The 12,279-nt window shown below is 32.5% G+C and overlaps 2 protein-coding genes across 8 annotated transcripts in view; one reads left to right on the top strand and one right to left on the bottom strand.

The window, feature by feature from the left end:
* The window catches only part of Atg1 (serine/threonine-protein kinase unc-51-like protein Atg1), a 44,894-nt gene extending 36,453 nt beyond the window's left edge, over nt 1-8,441 (bottom strand). For 4 of the 6 annotated variants that reach the window (XM_028177503.2, XM_089729490.1, XM_028177506.2 and 1 more), the window contains exons 1-2: nt 7,996-8,434; nt 2,526-2,702 (exon numbers count right to left, since the gene is read on the bottom strand). In XM_028177503.2, coding sequence (XP_028033304.2) covers nt 2,526-2,702; nt 7,996-8,121 — 303 coding nt within the window. In that variant the 5' untranslated portion in view covers nt 8,122-8,434. Of the gene's footprint in view, nt 1-2,525; nt 2,703-7,995 lie in introns of all 6 variants that reach the window. The other 2 variants (XM_028177502.2, XM_028177504.2) reach the window with 1 other exon arrangement.
* A 1,197-nt stretch (nt 8,442-9,638) lies between these two features.
* Nucleotides 9,639-12,063, top strand: DENR (density-regulated protein). Of its 2 annotated transcripts, XM_028177530.2 has the most exons (4): nt 9,639-10,246; nt 10,332-10,502; nt 11,158-11,297; nt 11,609-12,063. In XM_028177530.2, the coding sequence occupies exons 1-4, from the start codon at nt 10,069-10,071 to the stop codon at nt 11,651-11,653; spliced, it is 534 nt and encodes a 177-aa protein (XP_028033331.2). In that variant the 5' UTR covers nt 9,639-10,068; the 3' UTR covers nt 11,654-12,063. The 2 variants fall into 2 exon arrangements, with proteins under 2 accessions (XP_028033331.2, XP_089585623.1); XM_089729497.1 differs by lacking the exon at nt 11,609-12,063 and having other exon boundaries at nt 11,158-11,378.
* The last annotated feature ends 216 nt before the right edge of the window (nt 12,064-12,279 follow it).

Genomic DNA, 12,279 nt, shown 5'->3' with positions numbered 1-12,279 from the left:
CACCCGTTACCAGGGTAGAATTTCTGCATAGAGCTGCTGCTAATGAATCATTGTTGACGAGCACAAAACGCCATTATTGTACCTAAGTACCATTTGACAATTATAACCCACCATTTAATAATTCAACCGAGAATCGAACCCGTATCCCACGGTATAGGCTTTCAACTTGAGTATTTTACTAAAATAGCTGTAGGCATCACCCAGGCATGTCTTGTTTTATTTATTTGAAGAGCTCATGGCTTATGGACAAAGACCGCTCACTCCTCATCTTTTGCATCAATACAACGGCTGTTCTATGCTCCCAACCGGAATGCATTTGCAATAAAAATAGGCAGTGAGTGATACGGATGGGCAGTACCATTAGCAAAAAAAAATGTATTTTTTATAAAAAAAAAACCCGATATCTATTCTCATAAACGGAGTTTGCAGTTGTACAATAACAAATGTACAAGTATAATAATTATTGTGCGTCGTTTGCAATATATAATTTTAATTAATAAACTGATAACAGACGAAATTTTAATGAAACGATAAAGAGGTTAGTATGTTACTCGGTGCTACTCTAGTCCTATGCGAAATAAGTCAATAAACTTTTCAATAGTCTATTCAACGAATGCGATAAAGACTCGTAAAAAGTCTGGTTTTTATCTTCATGAATAATATAATCTGAGTATCAATGTTCCCTTGACCTATTCATTAACTGCGCAATATCATCCGTCTGAGAAACGTGTCAATGGACGTTGTCTATATATACAACGCAAACTCGAAAGAATTTTGTTAATATGCGGCAAAATTATGAGGACGAAATTCGAACGATGGCACACGACTAGGTTGCATGTCACACTTTATAGTTCGCCATTTTATCTAACGCGCGCTTCTGACCTTGTTATGAATCCAGACGCTCGCAATGGACATGCGGAAGGTAAACTCAACTGCGTCGATTAATTAAACTCCTTTAATATATTAGATGTATTCCAATTCAAATAAAAATAAATAAAGATTTGAATGAATAATAAGTGTCTAACAGAGCGCGGAAATACCGGTTAATTAACACACAATGCGATGATTTATACAAAAGTTCTAGTTTAGTATTTACTGTTGACCATAACCTAATGCTCTTGCTCTAAATTCTACCACGCGTTAAATTATGTCGCACGTTTTAAAAGTCGAAAAGAACGACTACAAGAAAAACCAGTTTTGTGATTTTTATATGTAGTATTTTTAAAGCGGCCAAGTAATTCTAATTATATTAGGTAACTATTTTTATACCTACTCCTAATTAGACAAGTCACGCGTCATTTTAAGATTATATGATTTTACATCCATACTTGGTTTTGATCATAATCTAAATTGTAATTTTTTGTGTATCTAGTTTTAATGTTTTAAATAGAAAAAATCTCGTTTAGAATATTATAAACTGTATATCAGGAATAAATCATTAATTGTCAGCATTTATTATGACTTTTTATTATTTCTTAGACGAAATATATTCTAGCACCCTACATTAAAATCATAAAATACCATCTACTCCTATAACACACATTTACACATTTTCGCATTTTAAATTTGATTCTCAATTTAAAAACATTAGCAAATGATCGGACAAACAGTTGGAACGGACTGCCACTGCAAGTTGATCTGGACTGTCCTAGAAGACAAAATATTGATTCGACCCAGATGGAGTTAGCATAAAATGGAGTAAACTTACTTATACCAACCAAGATAACATGCTGACTATCTTGCTGTATTTGAAGAAAGCTGGATAAAAAAACGAAGAAAGCAAGAAAAACGGGGAAATAAGGCAACATCCAATAACGGCAACATTCAGAAAGGGTCATTGTGGCTTAATGTAACAGGGCTATTAGGTTTTGGCAAAAAAATAACAAATATCTTTGACGTAAAGTTGTTCAGTTGTTCATATCACTAAAAAAATATTGTGCCGTATCTTTTGTTGTTGTTGTTGTTGTTGTTTAATTCTACGCCACTACCTTTGTACTTCTGTTCATACTGTTATCTCGATTACTTTACAATAAATACCCGTCAACTCCGGTTTGTGCATCATGGTTGTCAAATAAATATCTGCTATGTGCACTTATTCCCGGTTTTGACATTTTGTCAATTACGATTGGTTTACTAACCAAATTTATTTTTTATTCAATTGGTCTAACAACGACGACATGTAATTCTTCAGTTGAAAACTTGTATAAAATATTAAAGTTCCTGCTCACTTACTTAATTTTCAATTAAAAAAGAATTACTCTGGTAACGCATCTTTCAAATGAATAATGGTCGATTTAAAATAGAGTAGTAATTAATTTAGATTAAAAAAAACGGAAATATACCGACCTTGATCAGTATCCGAAATAAAATATCAATTAACAACATAATTTTATAACTACATATTTCTATACGTTTTTACAGAATATTTACATCGAAGTCCAATTACTACAAAATACACAAATTGTGGAGATCAATTTGTGTAGCAAAAATTTTAGAGAACAATGCAATATAATTGGATGACTTACCTCCATGACAACATAGACATAGGCGGGGCTGTCCATGCAGTCGTGCATCGCGACCAGGTTTTTGTGTTGCAGAGCTGTCAATTCACGTAGTATCTTAATCTCTTTCACGAGTATCTCTGACGCTTTCTGGATGCCTTTCTTTGTGACCACCTTCACCGCAACAGACTGGGACGGATTCTGTCAAAATTAACAGTGATGTTAAAAATATATAGTTCATAGTCACAAAATCATATAATTATTTAATCAAGATGTTTCGTAGGTGCTAAAAAATTTATACAAAAAGAAATACTGATTATTAATAAATTCAGAAAACTCTTTTTAACAAAGAAGTCAATATGTCCGTCCAGGTTTCGATACGTTTTTTCATGTTGTATAAAACATTTATCTCTTTCTTATAGTATTATTAGCTTATTTTACCAAATATTTAGTAAATTTGCTAATTTGATGAAAGAGATTTTGGAGTTAAAAGTTTATCATAAAATCATTAGGTTACATTAATTTTAGTTGCGTGGTAAAAATATATACTGAACTATATCACCGCCTGCGCAATATCGCATTTTCAAAAAAAAAATGGCAATTATTTTTCTTCTTGAAATTAGTATTACATGTAGTACGTACTTATCACATATTTTTATACCCATACTGAGATTTAATTTGACATTTTTTTTAGTAAATGAAATATATTCGTCGTGCATGTAAATATTATGTCAGTTTGAGCAGGCCGAATTCCGTACTTGTACCTCAAGGTCTATGTATATGTCAGCTGTCCAATAGTAATAAAAAATTGGCAGTTATCCTATTGTGTTCTATTGTATTCTATCTACTAATGTACTAGCTCTTTGTTTAGGCACGTATATTATATCGATCCGCTTAATATGATATTGAAGTTAAAGTTGATTTCTCCTTATTCAGAAAGAGCTATTTTACCATAATGCTGTTCTAACATTAGCCCGCCCTAAATTCCGTGGGTTCGTGTAGCGCTTACATTGCGTGTGACCTGATTTCAACATAAGCCCAGCGGGATCAACGCAGTCAGAAGGTCTTTACTAGAGTAATTGTTATTTAACTTTACAACAAGATTAGGTAGTATTTTGTTGATGGAACTACTGAGAATTCGTTGTGACAACTGTTTTCTAATAGAGTTGATGCAAATGAGTTGATATGATGATGAGTTGATACATAAAAATGAGTTGATACAAATTCAGTTAAAAAACGCTTCTTCATTTAAAAGTTTTATTAAATGATGCAGTTGCTATGAAGACGCGGTCAAGGTCTGACGATTGGAGCTCTGTTATGTATCATAGGTAGGTACTATCAATAAATTTCTACTCATTCGTTAATATTATGCCTCTAACCTGGTTGTTAAATAATTTATATTAGTTTGAGACATTTTTTTTAATCATCTCAACAGCAATATTATATTTAATATGCTATATTTAACGTTTACCACCGCATACATTTCCAGTATTCCTACTGGAATCTTCGGAACAACTTGTATGTTGAATAATTTCTTGAATCTATTTTCGTCGTCAGATTTCTGCCTTTCGTCGATTGATACCTACACTTCGTAAACCACGTTTTATAAACTATCAATTATAATAACCGACAAAAATCAGTAGCGACTTTAGTTATGTACTTAGAGCACATATAATAAATGTGGTAGTATCCTATTAATATATTGTTAGGGGTTAAAGTATGAAACTGCCGATTTGTACTGAAAAATTGAAATTCGTTTTTTATTTTCATTTCACATATTTATTTAATCAAAATATCTAGCATTATTATCTACACATTACTGCCATCTAATAGGAAAGTAATTTATGCCTTTGCGATAGAACTCTGGTGATCTAGATTCTACAAACTGTGTAAAATTATTTTATAGTACTGCCTTCTGGTAAGAAAACTTTTTAAGGCGTAGAAAATTGTCCAAGTCACGAAAAAATTGTAGTTCGTTAAAGCAAGGTCTGCGGAATACGGAGGGTGACGAATGGTTTCTAAATATTGTTGGTAAGGTAACGTTAAACCATGCTACTAATTCCTGGGTAGTTTGACTCGGATCGACTTTTACAATCTCTTTCAATTCATTGTTATTAACATGTGTGGGCGGTCTTCCACGTGGTTTGTTCTTCAAATTTCCATCACGAAAGCGTTTAAACCAAAATCGCACGGTGCGTTCATTAGCAGTCCCTTCTCCAAACGCAACATTGATATTGCGAGCTGCTTCTGCAGCGTTAGTTCCGCGTCGGAACTCGTATTCAAAAATCACTCGAATTTTCGAAGTATCCATCTTTCTTGTCTAAGCTTAATAAAAAAACAACTGAAAGTCGATAATCGAATGTTGCACATTTTTTAAAAGAAGAACTTCATTCTTACCATTAAAAAAGTTTCACTCAAAAATCTCAAACCACGAAGGTTCTATGTCAATTCGAAGTACCTATTATAATAAAACGGCAATTTCATAATAATATGTACTTTAACCCCTATTATTTTATGCTCTCTCGTGCGGTTACTGAATCATTCCGCCGAAATATATATAGGATACCAATAATTTTATATATTTTGATGAACTAAATAAACAAATGAAAAACTTCTAGGTGGTTTTAATAATTTTCTTTCCATCAGATTGTTTTTGTAACTTTGTAAGATTTTCACAAGTAAATATTTGTGTTATACGAAAAAGGAAATGGAAATGAATTTCTTTGTTACTAGTTCATCATATTCTACAAATTATATTTCGATAAGAACCGTTTCGTTACGAAAATTTTATGCTTCTCATAACATATAACATAGAATTCGGTGTTTTGTGGTGTGAGGTTGAAGGATATTGTATTTAGTTGAGCTCACGTGCTGAACGCCCTTGAAGACCAGTGTGCGCAATGCGTAACGCATTGTGTGGTACTATTGTTTGTCCCGGGACTGGAATATAACTAGAATCCGGCCGCTCATAAACCACATCCCGAACACACAGGTTATCAACAAAGTGATCTCAACTGACCATTCATATCTTTTATAATTATTTCTGTATTTTCTATATATTAAGTATATGATTAATATTTTATTCGAGATTCATTTCGCACGAACCATTTTACTTTAAATCTTATAATGATGACTTGAGTTTTGTTTGATTTGTTAAACAATGAGCTTTTTTTTCTTTGATAAATTTAGCTTTATAAATATTCATTTAACATAATTATAATAGAGTCCGCTAATTATTTTGTTTATAGGAGCATGCAGGGTGCTATTTTTATATATTTGGATTTGGTGGAGTCCTATGCATTATGGATCGTCCTTAATAGAACTCCTATACGTTAACCCAAATTTATCCTGATTTTAAGCACAACTAGTACATACAAAGCTAAAAATTTCATGTAGTACAGCAGTATCTATCACTAAATAATATAAATTGGACAAAAACCTGAATGACGCTATCGACAATAATTTCAAGAATACCTTGCACATATATTTAGAAGCTTGGAATAATAACAATCGGAATATCGATCTAGCAAGTAATGTCATCAACTCAGTACAATATCTTCTCTTGGTGAATATAGAGCTAATATAGGGTATCGGGCAAGATACTACTTTTTTTTTTCCTACCTAATCTGATAGCCTTGAGAGGCCATTTCAGTGGAACCTTAACTAGCAGGTGAGCTCACGGGGCTCAAACCTGACGACGTTGCTAACACGAACCCTAGCAAAAGCCGTGCTTCGCAGAATCTACCACCGGATCGGAAAGGCGGCCCACTGAGAAGATCCGGCGAGAAACTCAGTGGGCTGTGTCTGAGGGAGGATACTATAGGACACTTATTGAAATCTGCCACAGAGAATTTCAGCATTGCAGTGCAATTGCATAAAGTAACTTGACTGATGAAGCGACCAGGAGCTTCTACATGGAAGATGTAGAAACTATATACCTCATACCTTGTGTGTGAGTCTTAACAAGGACAAGAATGGGCTTTTTGGCATTGTTTATCTGGAAATGTATGTTTATTGCATCTATCTCCAAACAATGCTCTGAAACTGATGGGTACAATGTTTAGAGATAAAGAGTAAGGGACAGAGGAATGACACAAAAACCTCAAGAGTCAAGTATCTAATGAAAATATAAGTCATTTGGAAATGATTATAATAATATCTGCATGACAACATAAATACCTATGTCCACCAGTGGACATCTGTGAGTTGATAATGAAACAACATATGCAAAATAATAGGCAACCAATGGTAAATGTTACATCATTTCAGTGGCCTTGTGATTCTTAGGGTTAATAAGTAATTAATTGAGTAGTGTTGAGTTTTAGTTTGTGGAAACAACTCCAATGTCATGAACATGAACATGAAATGAACAATTTGGTGCTTAATATTTATCAGTTGGATGGGACCATCCACCTCAACAAAAAAGTGTCTAGATTATATTATATAACACCTGTAGAATAATTACTTTATTTGAATTACTTTGAATTTAATTGATTACTTTGCAGCAGAAATAGACAAGATAATTCAATTATTATGATTCATTTAATACTACTCAGATTTCAACTACATATCTCAATGTAATCAGTTGTATTTTTTTTTGTTTAGGGACTAGGAACCACTTAGGCTTGGTTTATTTAAATGAAAATTTGCTTTACAAGGTAATGCATCAAAATCAGAACAGATCAACATCTTGTAGCATTGCATGTCTCACAAAAATACAACATTGAAATATTATGCAAGATTAAGCAATGCTTTCTAGTGTAAATGTGCTGCAAAAAATATAATTTTAGTTAAATGTTTTATGATTAATGCTTTATTCAAGTGCCACCACCATTTCCTTAAATGTAAAGTAAGTTGTTCATTGACTGCTTCTTTAGATGATTACATTGATGATGATTACCTGTACCTGTATAATGTGAGATCAATATTTATATAGTGGTCCATGCTGCCCATGATCAAACATTGTGGTGGAAAATCAAATGTGGTCACGATACTCAGCAGTGAGGGAATGATGAAGAAGAATTTATATAGGTATTAAGAGAATACATGTCTCACATTAAAACTTTATCATCTTCATTAATGATTTTTTTCTCACTATTGTACGTAATTATAGATCTTCACATTTTAAAATATACATTCAAATAGCTTTCTCTTTTGTTTATTTTTGGCGATAAGAAAAAACAAAAATGACGCTACTCTAGGCATTGAGCCTTGTAAGTAAACAAAGTTGTTTATAAATATTTCTTGAAATTTATTATTCATTACAATCAGCTGATTGTTTGTCAAGCATTAAATTCAAATGTAGTGATATAGGCGCAATCACTAAAGTCTTTGATGTCTTTGTTACGATATTGCTAGCCAGCCTGTTAGAATACTTAAGAATTATAAAACGTAATAAGATCAAAACTGAATCAGTTTTCAGGCTATGCAATATATAACTTTAGTATACATATTACGAGATGTAAAGAGATACGTCTTAAATGTTGACACTAACCTTTCTCTTCCTTCCTTTGTAGACCATCGCAAAAGCACCATGTCCAATTATATCTTGTTTAGTGAACTCGTAATCACCGACTTGGATAACTTCCATTTTCACTAATTTTCCCTTAACCACGGACATGATTCAGATTTTATTTACAGTCTTTCAAATTTTAAGATCAATAATTATTTGTATGTTACGGATTGAGGAACTTGACTATGTGCTACATTCTGATTATAGATAGCTTTTAAATCACTTCCCGGTCTGTAAGGCGCTAATGAATTCAATTCACAAAACAAAAACACTTAACTACCATTATAAGTAATTAAAAAATTAAACAACACCCGAGAAGTCCAAAACGATACCTAGTGATTTTATTTTGTGTTGATTGAATGAATGCTGAGTGTTGATTTTAGTTAGACAGATTTCAGTGCTGCCAGATGTCAGATTGAAAAGTTACAAAATCAAATGCTACCAAAAGGAAATTTTAAAGCTGTATATGTATGTAGTTCTTAAAAATATTTCTCAACAAACATTTACATTTTTAAAATATTGAAATTATTGACCGATCATAAAATGTAATAGTTATCATTATAAAAAATCAAAAATGTAACATTGAATGTTTTTATGGTTGGCTGAAAATTTTGTTGACTAATAAAGTGAATAGTGACAGCTACCATCAAAATTGAAGAAGGAAAAAACTTTGAAAGAGGCACAAACTATTTAATGCCCACGCAGCCTTTTATTCCTCCATCTGAAACTTCGGTAGTATATTTCACACCGTCCGGCTTGGTTACCGGAAGGCGCCGAAAGTTAGTCGGATCGTTTTAAGGGTCGCTCTCTTTATCTATTGTATTCATGGATGTGGGTATTGTTTTGTGAATTTAGCCTTGGTTGGTTGCCACGTCTTTTGAGATCAGCCTTTTAAAGGTGATTAAGACCTCTCAGTCACTGGTTACCACTTCATGGACGCTAAGTCGCTAGGTCATGTCACCACCGTCTGATATTCGTCGTTGACATTGTACTGTAGGTATGCTTTTTTCTGACTACCCTTGCTTTTATATATCCGGGCATAGGACCGTCAATGGTGGAGTTTTATTTGTAATGTAAGTTTTATTAAGTAAAGAACATTAATTAATTTAAAGTCATTGGAACGAAGTTCCTTACGGCAGGCTTGGAGGGGATAGGTAGTTTGCTGCACGACCGAACTGAAAAAAATGTGATAGTAAAACCGTAAGAAAAAATCCGTGGAAAAAAGTGCGTAGAAAAAAATCCGTGGAAAAAAGTGCGTGGAATAAAACCGTTAAATGAGACGTGCGCAGGCCCGACATTCGTATACACAAGCGAGTAGTGTATAATACCTTTCTCTTTCTCCCTCTTTCTTTTCGTTCTCTCATCCCTTCTCTCTCTATTTTGTAATTATTTCTATTTATATGTAATTTTATGTTGTCAAACAAAAATAAAGAGACATATTTTTATTACGATAATTTGAATTACGATTTTATTTTTATTTTACGTAATTTATTATTTCCTAAAATACTGAATTTCCTAAATACTTTCCTGTACTTAAATAAAAACTAATCAGCAAAATATAAGAGAAAAATCAAGAAAACCAACATAAAATTGAGCACTTTTTTTTTGCAAATTGTGTCGATTCTACATTAGCCGAAGGAACTTCGTTCCTACCTGGTGTCCCACGACACCATTTATATTTTATATTTAAAAGATTTATATTTACTCATTCATAGAAAGATTCGCTAGACCTCAATGCTGTGTTCATTGGAAACAAAACTATCTACAGCTTTTGAAAATATGTTTAATTATGAAATACGTACTAGGTAGGAAATATGTACCTACGGAGGTTGCCTGTCCCTGTAAAAATGCCAAATTTCGGAACGTCAATGTGACTTTGAAAATAGTATAAATTTTGAAAGCTTAAAATAGATGAAAAGAAAAAAGTCAAATGAAATTCTGCCTAGCGAATAGCAATAAAAGAAATAGAAGTTTTTGATTTCATTGTTCATTACTATATTTTGAATAATTAGAGTAAAGTAATGAAATCGTAAACGTCATTCATAATCAATTGTAATGGCTGATAGAGATCTATCAATGGGTCCTCGAGAAGGGGCTACATACCCAATAAAGGTTCAATACTGTGGAAACTGTTCCATGCCCATAGAATATTGTGAATATTATCCAGAATACGATAAATGTAAACAATGGCTGGAGAAGAATCTTCCGACAGAGTTCGAGAAAGTAAAATTAGGTAACTACGGTAACAGAGGTTTCAGAGGTTATCTCTGCTATCGTGTTAGTAGGAAATTATAATTTGGTGTAAATATTATTTTCAGACGAAAAAGAAAATACCGGGGGTGAAGAAGAAAAAAAACGCCAGAAGCGTGGTGGCAAGGGTATGTTAAAATCCAAGAAGAAAGAAGATGTTCCCAAATTAGTGCAGGTATCTCGTGCTCCTCGGGGCAAGAAGAAATCAGTCACAGTCGTGTCTGGATTGAGCACTTTTGGTTAGTATCTTTGTCTCAAGATATTATTCAAGCTTAACCACAGAGAAGTGCAATAAGCTTAATTAGACCTGTTTTCATTATCTTAGTACGAACATTATCATTGCATTGCTGTTGTGATGTCCCTAAGTATAGACTTTATGTCAATGCTCCCTAGAAGTGACTCGTCAACTAGCATCACACAGCAAATGTTATATATGAGTCGACTATTATCAAAGCCGGCAATCTGACTTTTGGACAATGATTGGTAAATCAGAAAAACGAATTATTGACTTTGTATTCCATTGGCAGTCACAAAACTCTTCGGAACGACATCTTAGATAAATAACAGGTTAACTATTAACCTTTATTTAATGCAGGTTTTGAACCGTATTCTTTGAAGGAGACGATTATATTCAAATCAATCTGAATTGACATATCAATAAAAAAAATTTGTCCAAATGCACAGATTGCCACCTTTGATAATAGACGACTCATATGGTTTAAATTCTAATTGTAATTTGAAGTGTCTTAGTTTTGTAGACAGGAAATTACTAATTGTATCAATGGCTGTCTTGCATTATGTTCTACTAACAAAATATCATTTATTAAAAGCCATGTACAATACAATACTTTTAAACATGCAGATGAAAAAACCATTGCTATATTTATTTTTCAGATATTGATCTAAAAGTAGCAGCAAAATTTTTTGGCACAAAATTTGCTTGTGGATCTTCAGTCACAGGAGATGATGAGATAGTAATTCAGGGTGATGTTAAAGATGATCTTTTTGATATCATACCTGAAAAGTGGCCAGAAGTGAGTAAAAAATTCTTTTTGTACAGTTTTTACATTATTCATTTGACTTGCTCTGGGTTCCAATAGTCTAGAATGCAAGCTTTGTAATTGTATAATGTTGTCAAAGATTGAATAGGAAAACTATTTCAATTATGGCCTGTAATAATTTTTGACTGCTGGTTACCCAATCAAGCTGTTTTATGTAACAATGTGAACTGCTTTTTTAACTTCTTCTACACCATGCATTATTGATAATATAATTAAGATAATCTTTAGATTTTGTAACCTAAATAAATAATTTGCTTTAAAAAAATAAAACATCTATTTTACAGATTGATGAAGACAGTATTGAAGATCTTGGTGATCAAAAAAGGTAGTGTCCCCTACACTAAAAGAAGATTACACCAGGATAATACATTATTTCTCTTTATAATGTTAAAAATTGTCATTTCAAAATAATAGTACTACAATTTATTTTTGATCTACCTCATTTTCGGCAAGTATATTGTTATTTTTCTAGGAAACAAAAAGAGTCTTTAATTTCTAATGTCGATGAGTTTTTTGCAGATATTGAATATCTGTAAAGAATTTTAATTTATTACTGTATCTACAGCCAACAAAAAAAATTGTTAAAGAAAGCAAACCACTTACTCCTTTCATGTTTGTTACAACAGTTTACCTAATCAAGCCATGTCTTTTGCACACAATTTTACAATAAAACAAGAATTGTCATCATAAACTTATTTTATTAAGCATTTGTACTGATAAAGTGTCCGAATATCTTAAACTCCTGTTTCATTTTAAATTCACGTAGTTACTAAAATTGAGGTTATTGAATGAAAACGAATTAAAACAAACTTGCTTCTCTTAACGCTTATAACTTTACATTACTACTGATTACTGAGGGTGTCAACATAGAGCATAGAGAAATCAAAAAGTGTAGTAAAGTCTAGTAAAGTTCTTACTTGTGGTATGACCTCTTATGAGTCTGCATGGATAGGTA

Source organism: Bombyx mandarina, chromosome 08 (genome assembly GCF_030267445.1).
Source record: "Bombyx mandarina strain Sakado chromosome 08, ASM3026744v2".
Lineage (NCBI taxonomy): Eukaryota > Metazoa > Arthropoda > Insecta > Lepidoptera > Bombycidae > Bombyx > Bombyx mandarina.
Note: the sequence above shows the minus strand (reverse complement) of the source record. Positions and strands in the feature narration are given on the sequence as shown.

What these genes read in the sequence shown, in the direction of transcription:
- DENR (XM_089729497.1), top strand. Translation starts at nt 10,069, where the DNA reads ATGGCTGATAGAGATCTATCAATGGGTCCTCGAGAAGGGGCTACATAC. An exon ending in GTTCGAGAAAGTAAAATTAG is followed by an intron (nt 10,247 to 10,331) that starts GTAACTACGGTA and finishes TATTATTTTCAG; the next exon opens with ACGAAAAAGAAAATACCGGG. An exon ending in GTCTGGATTGAGCACTTTTG is followed by an intron (nt 10,503 to 11,157) that starts GTTAGTATCTTT and finishes TTTATTTTTCAG; the next exon opens with ATATTGATCTAAAAGTAGCA.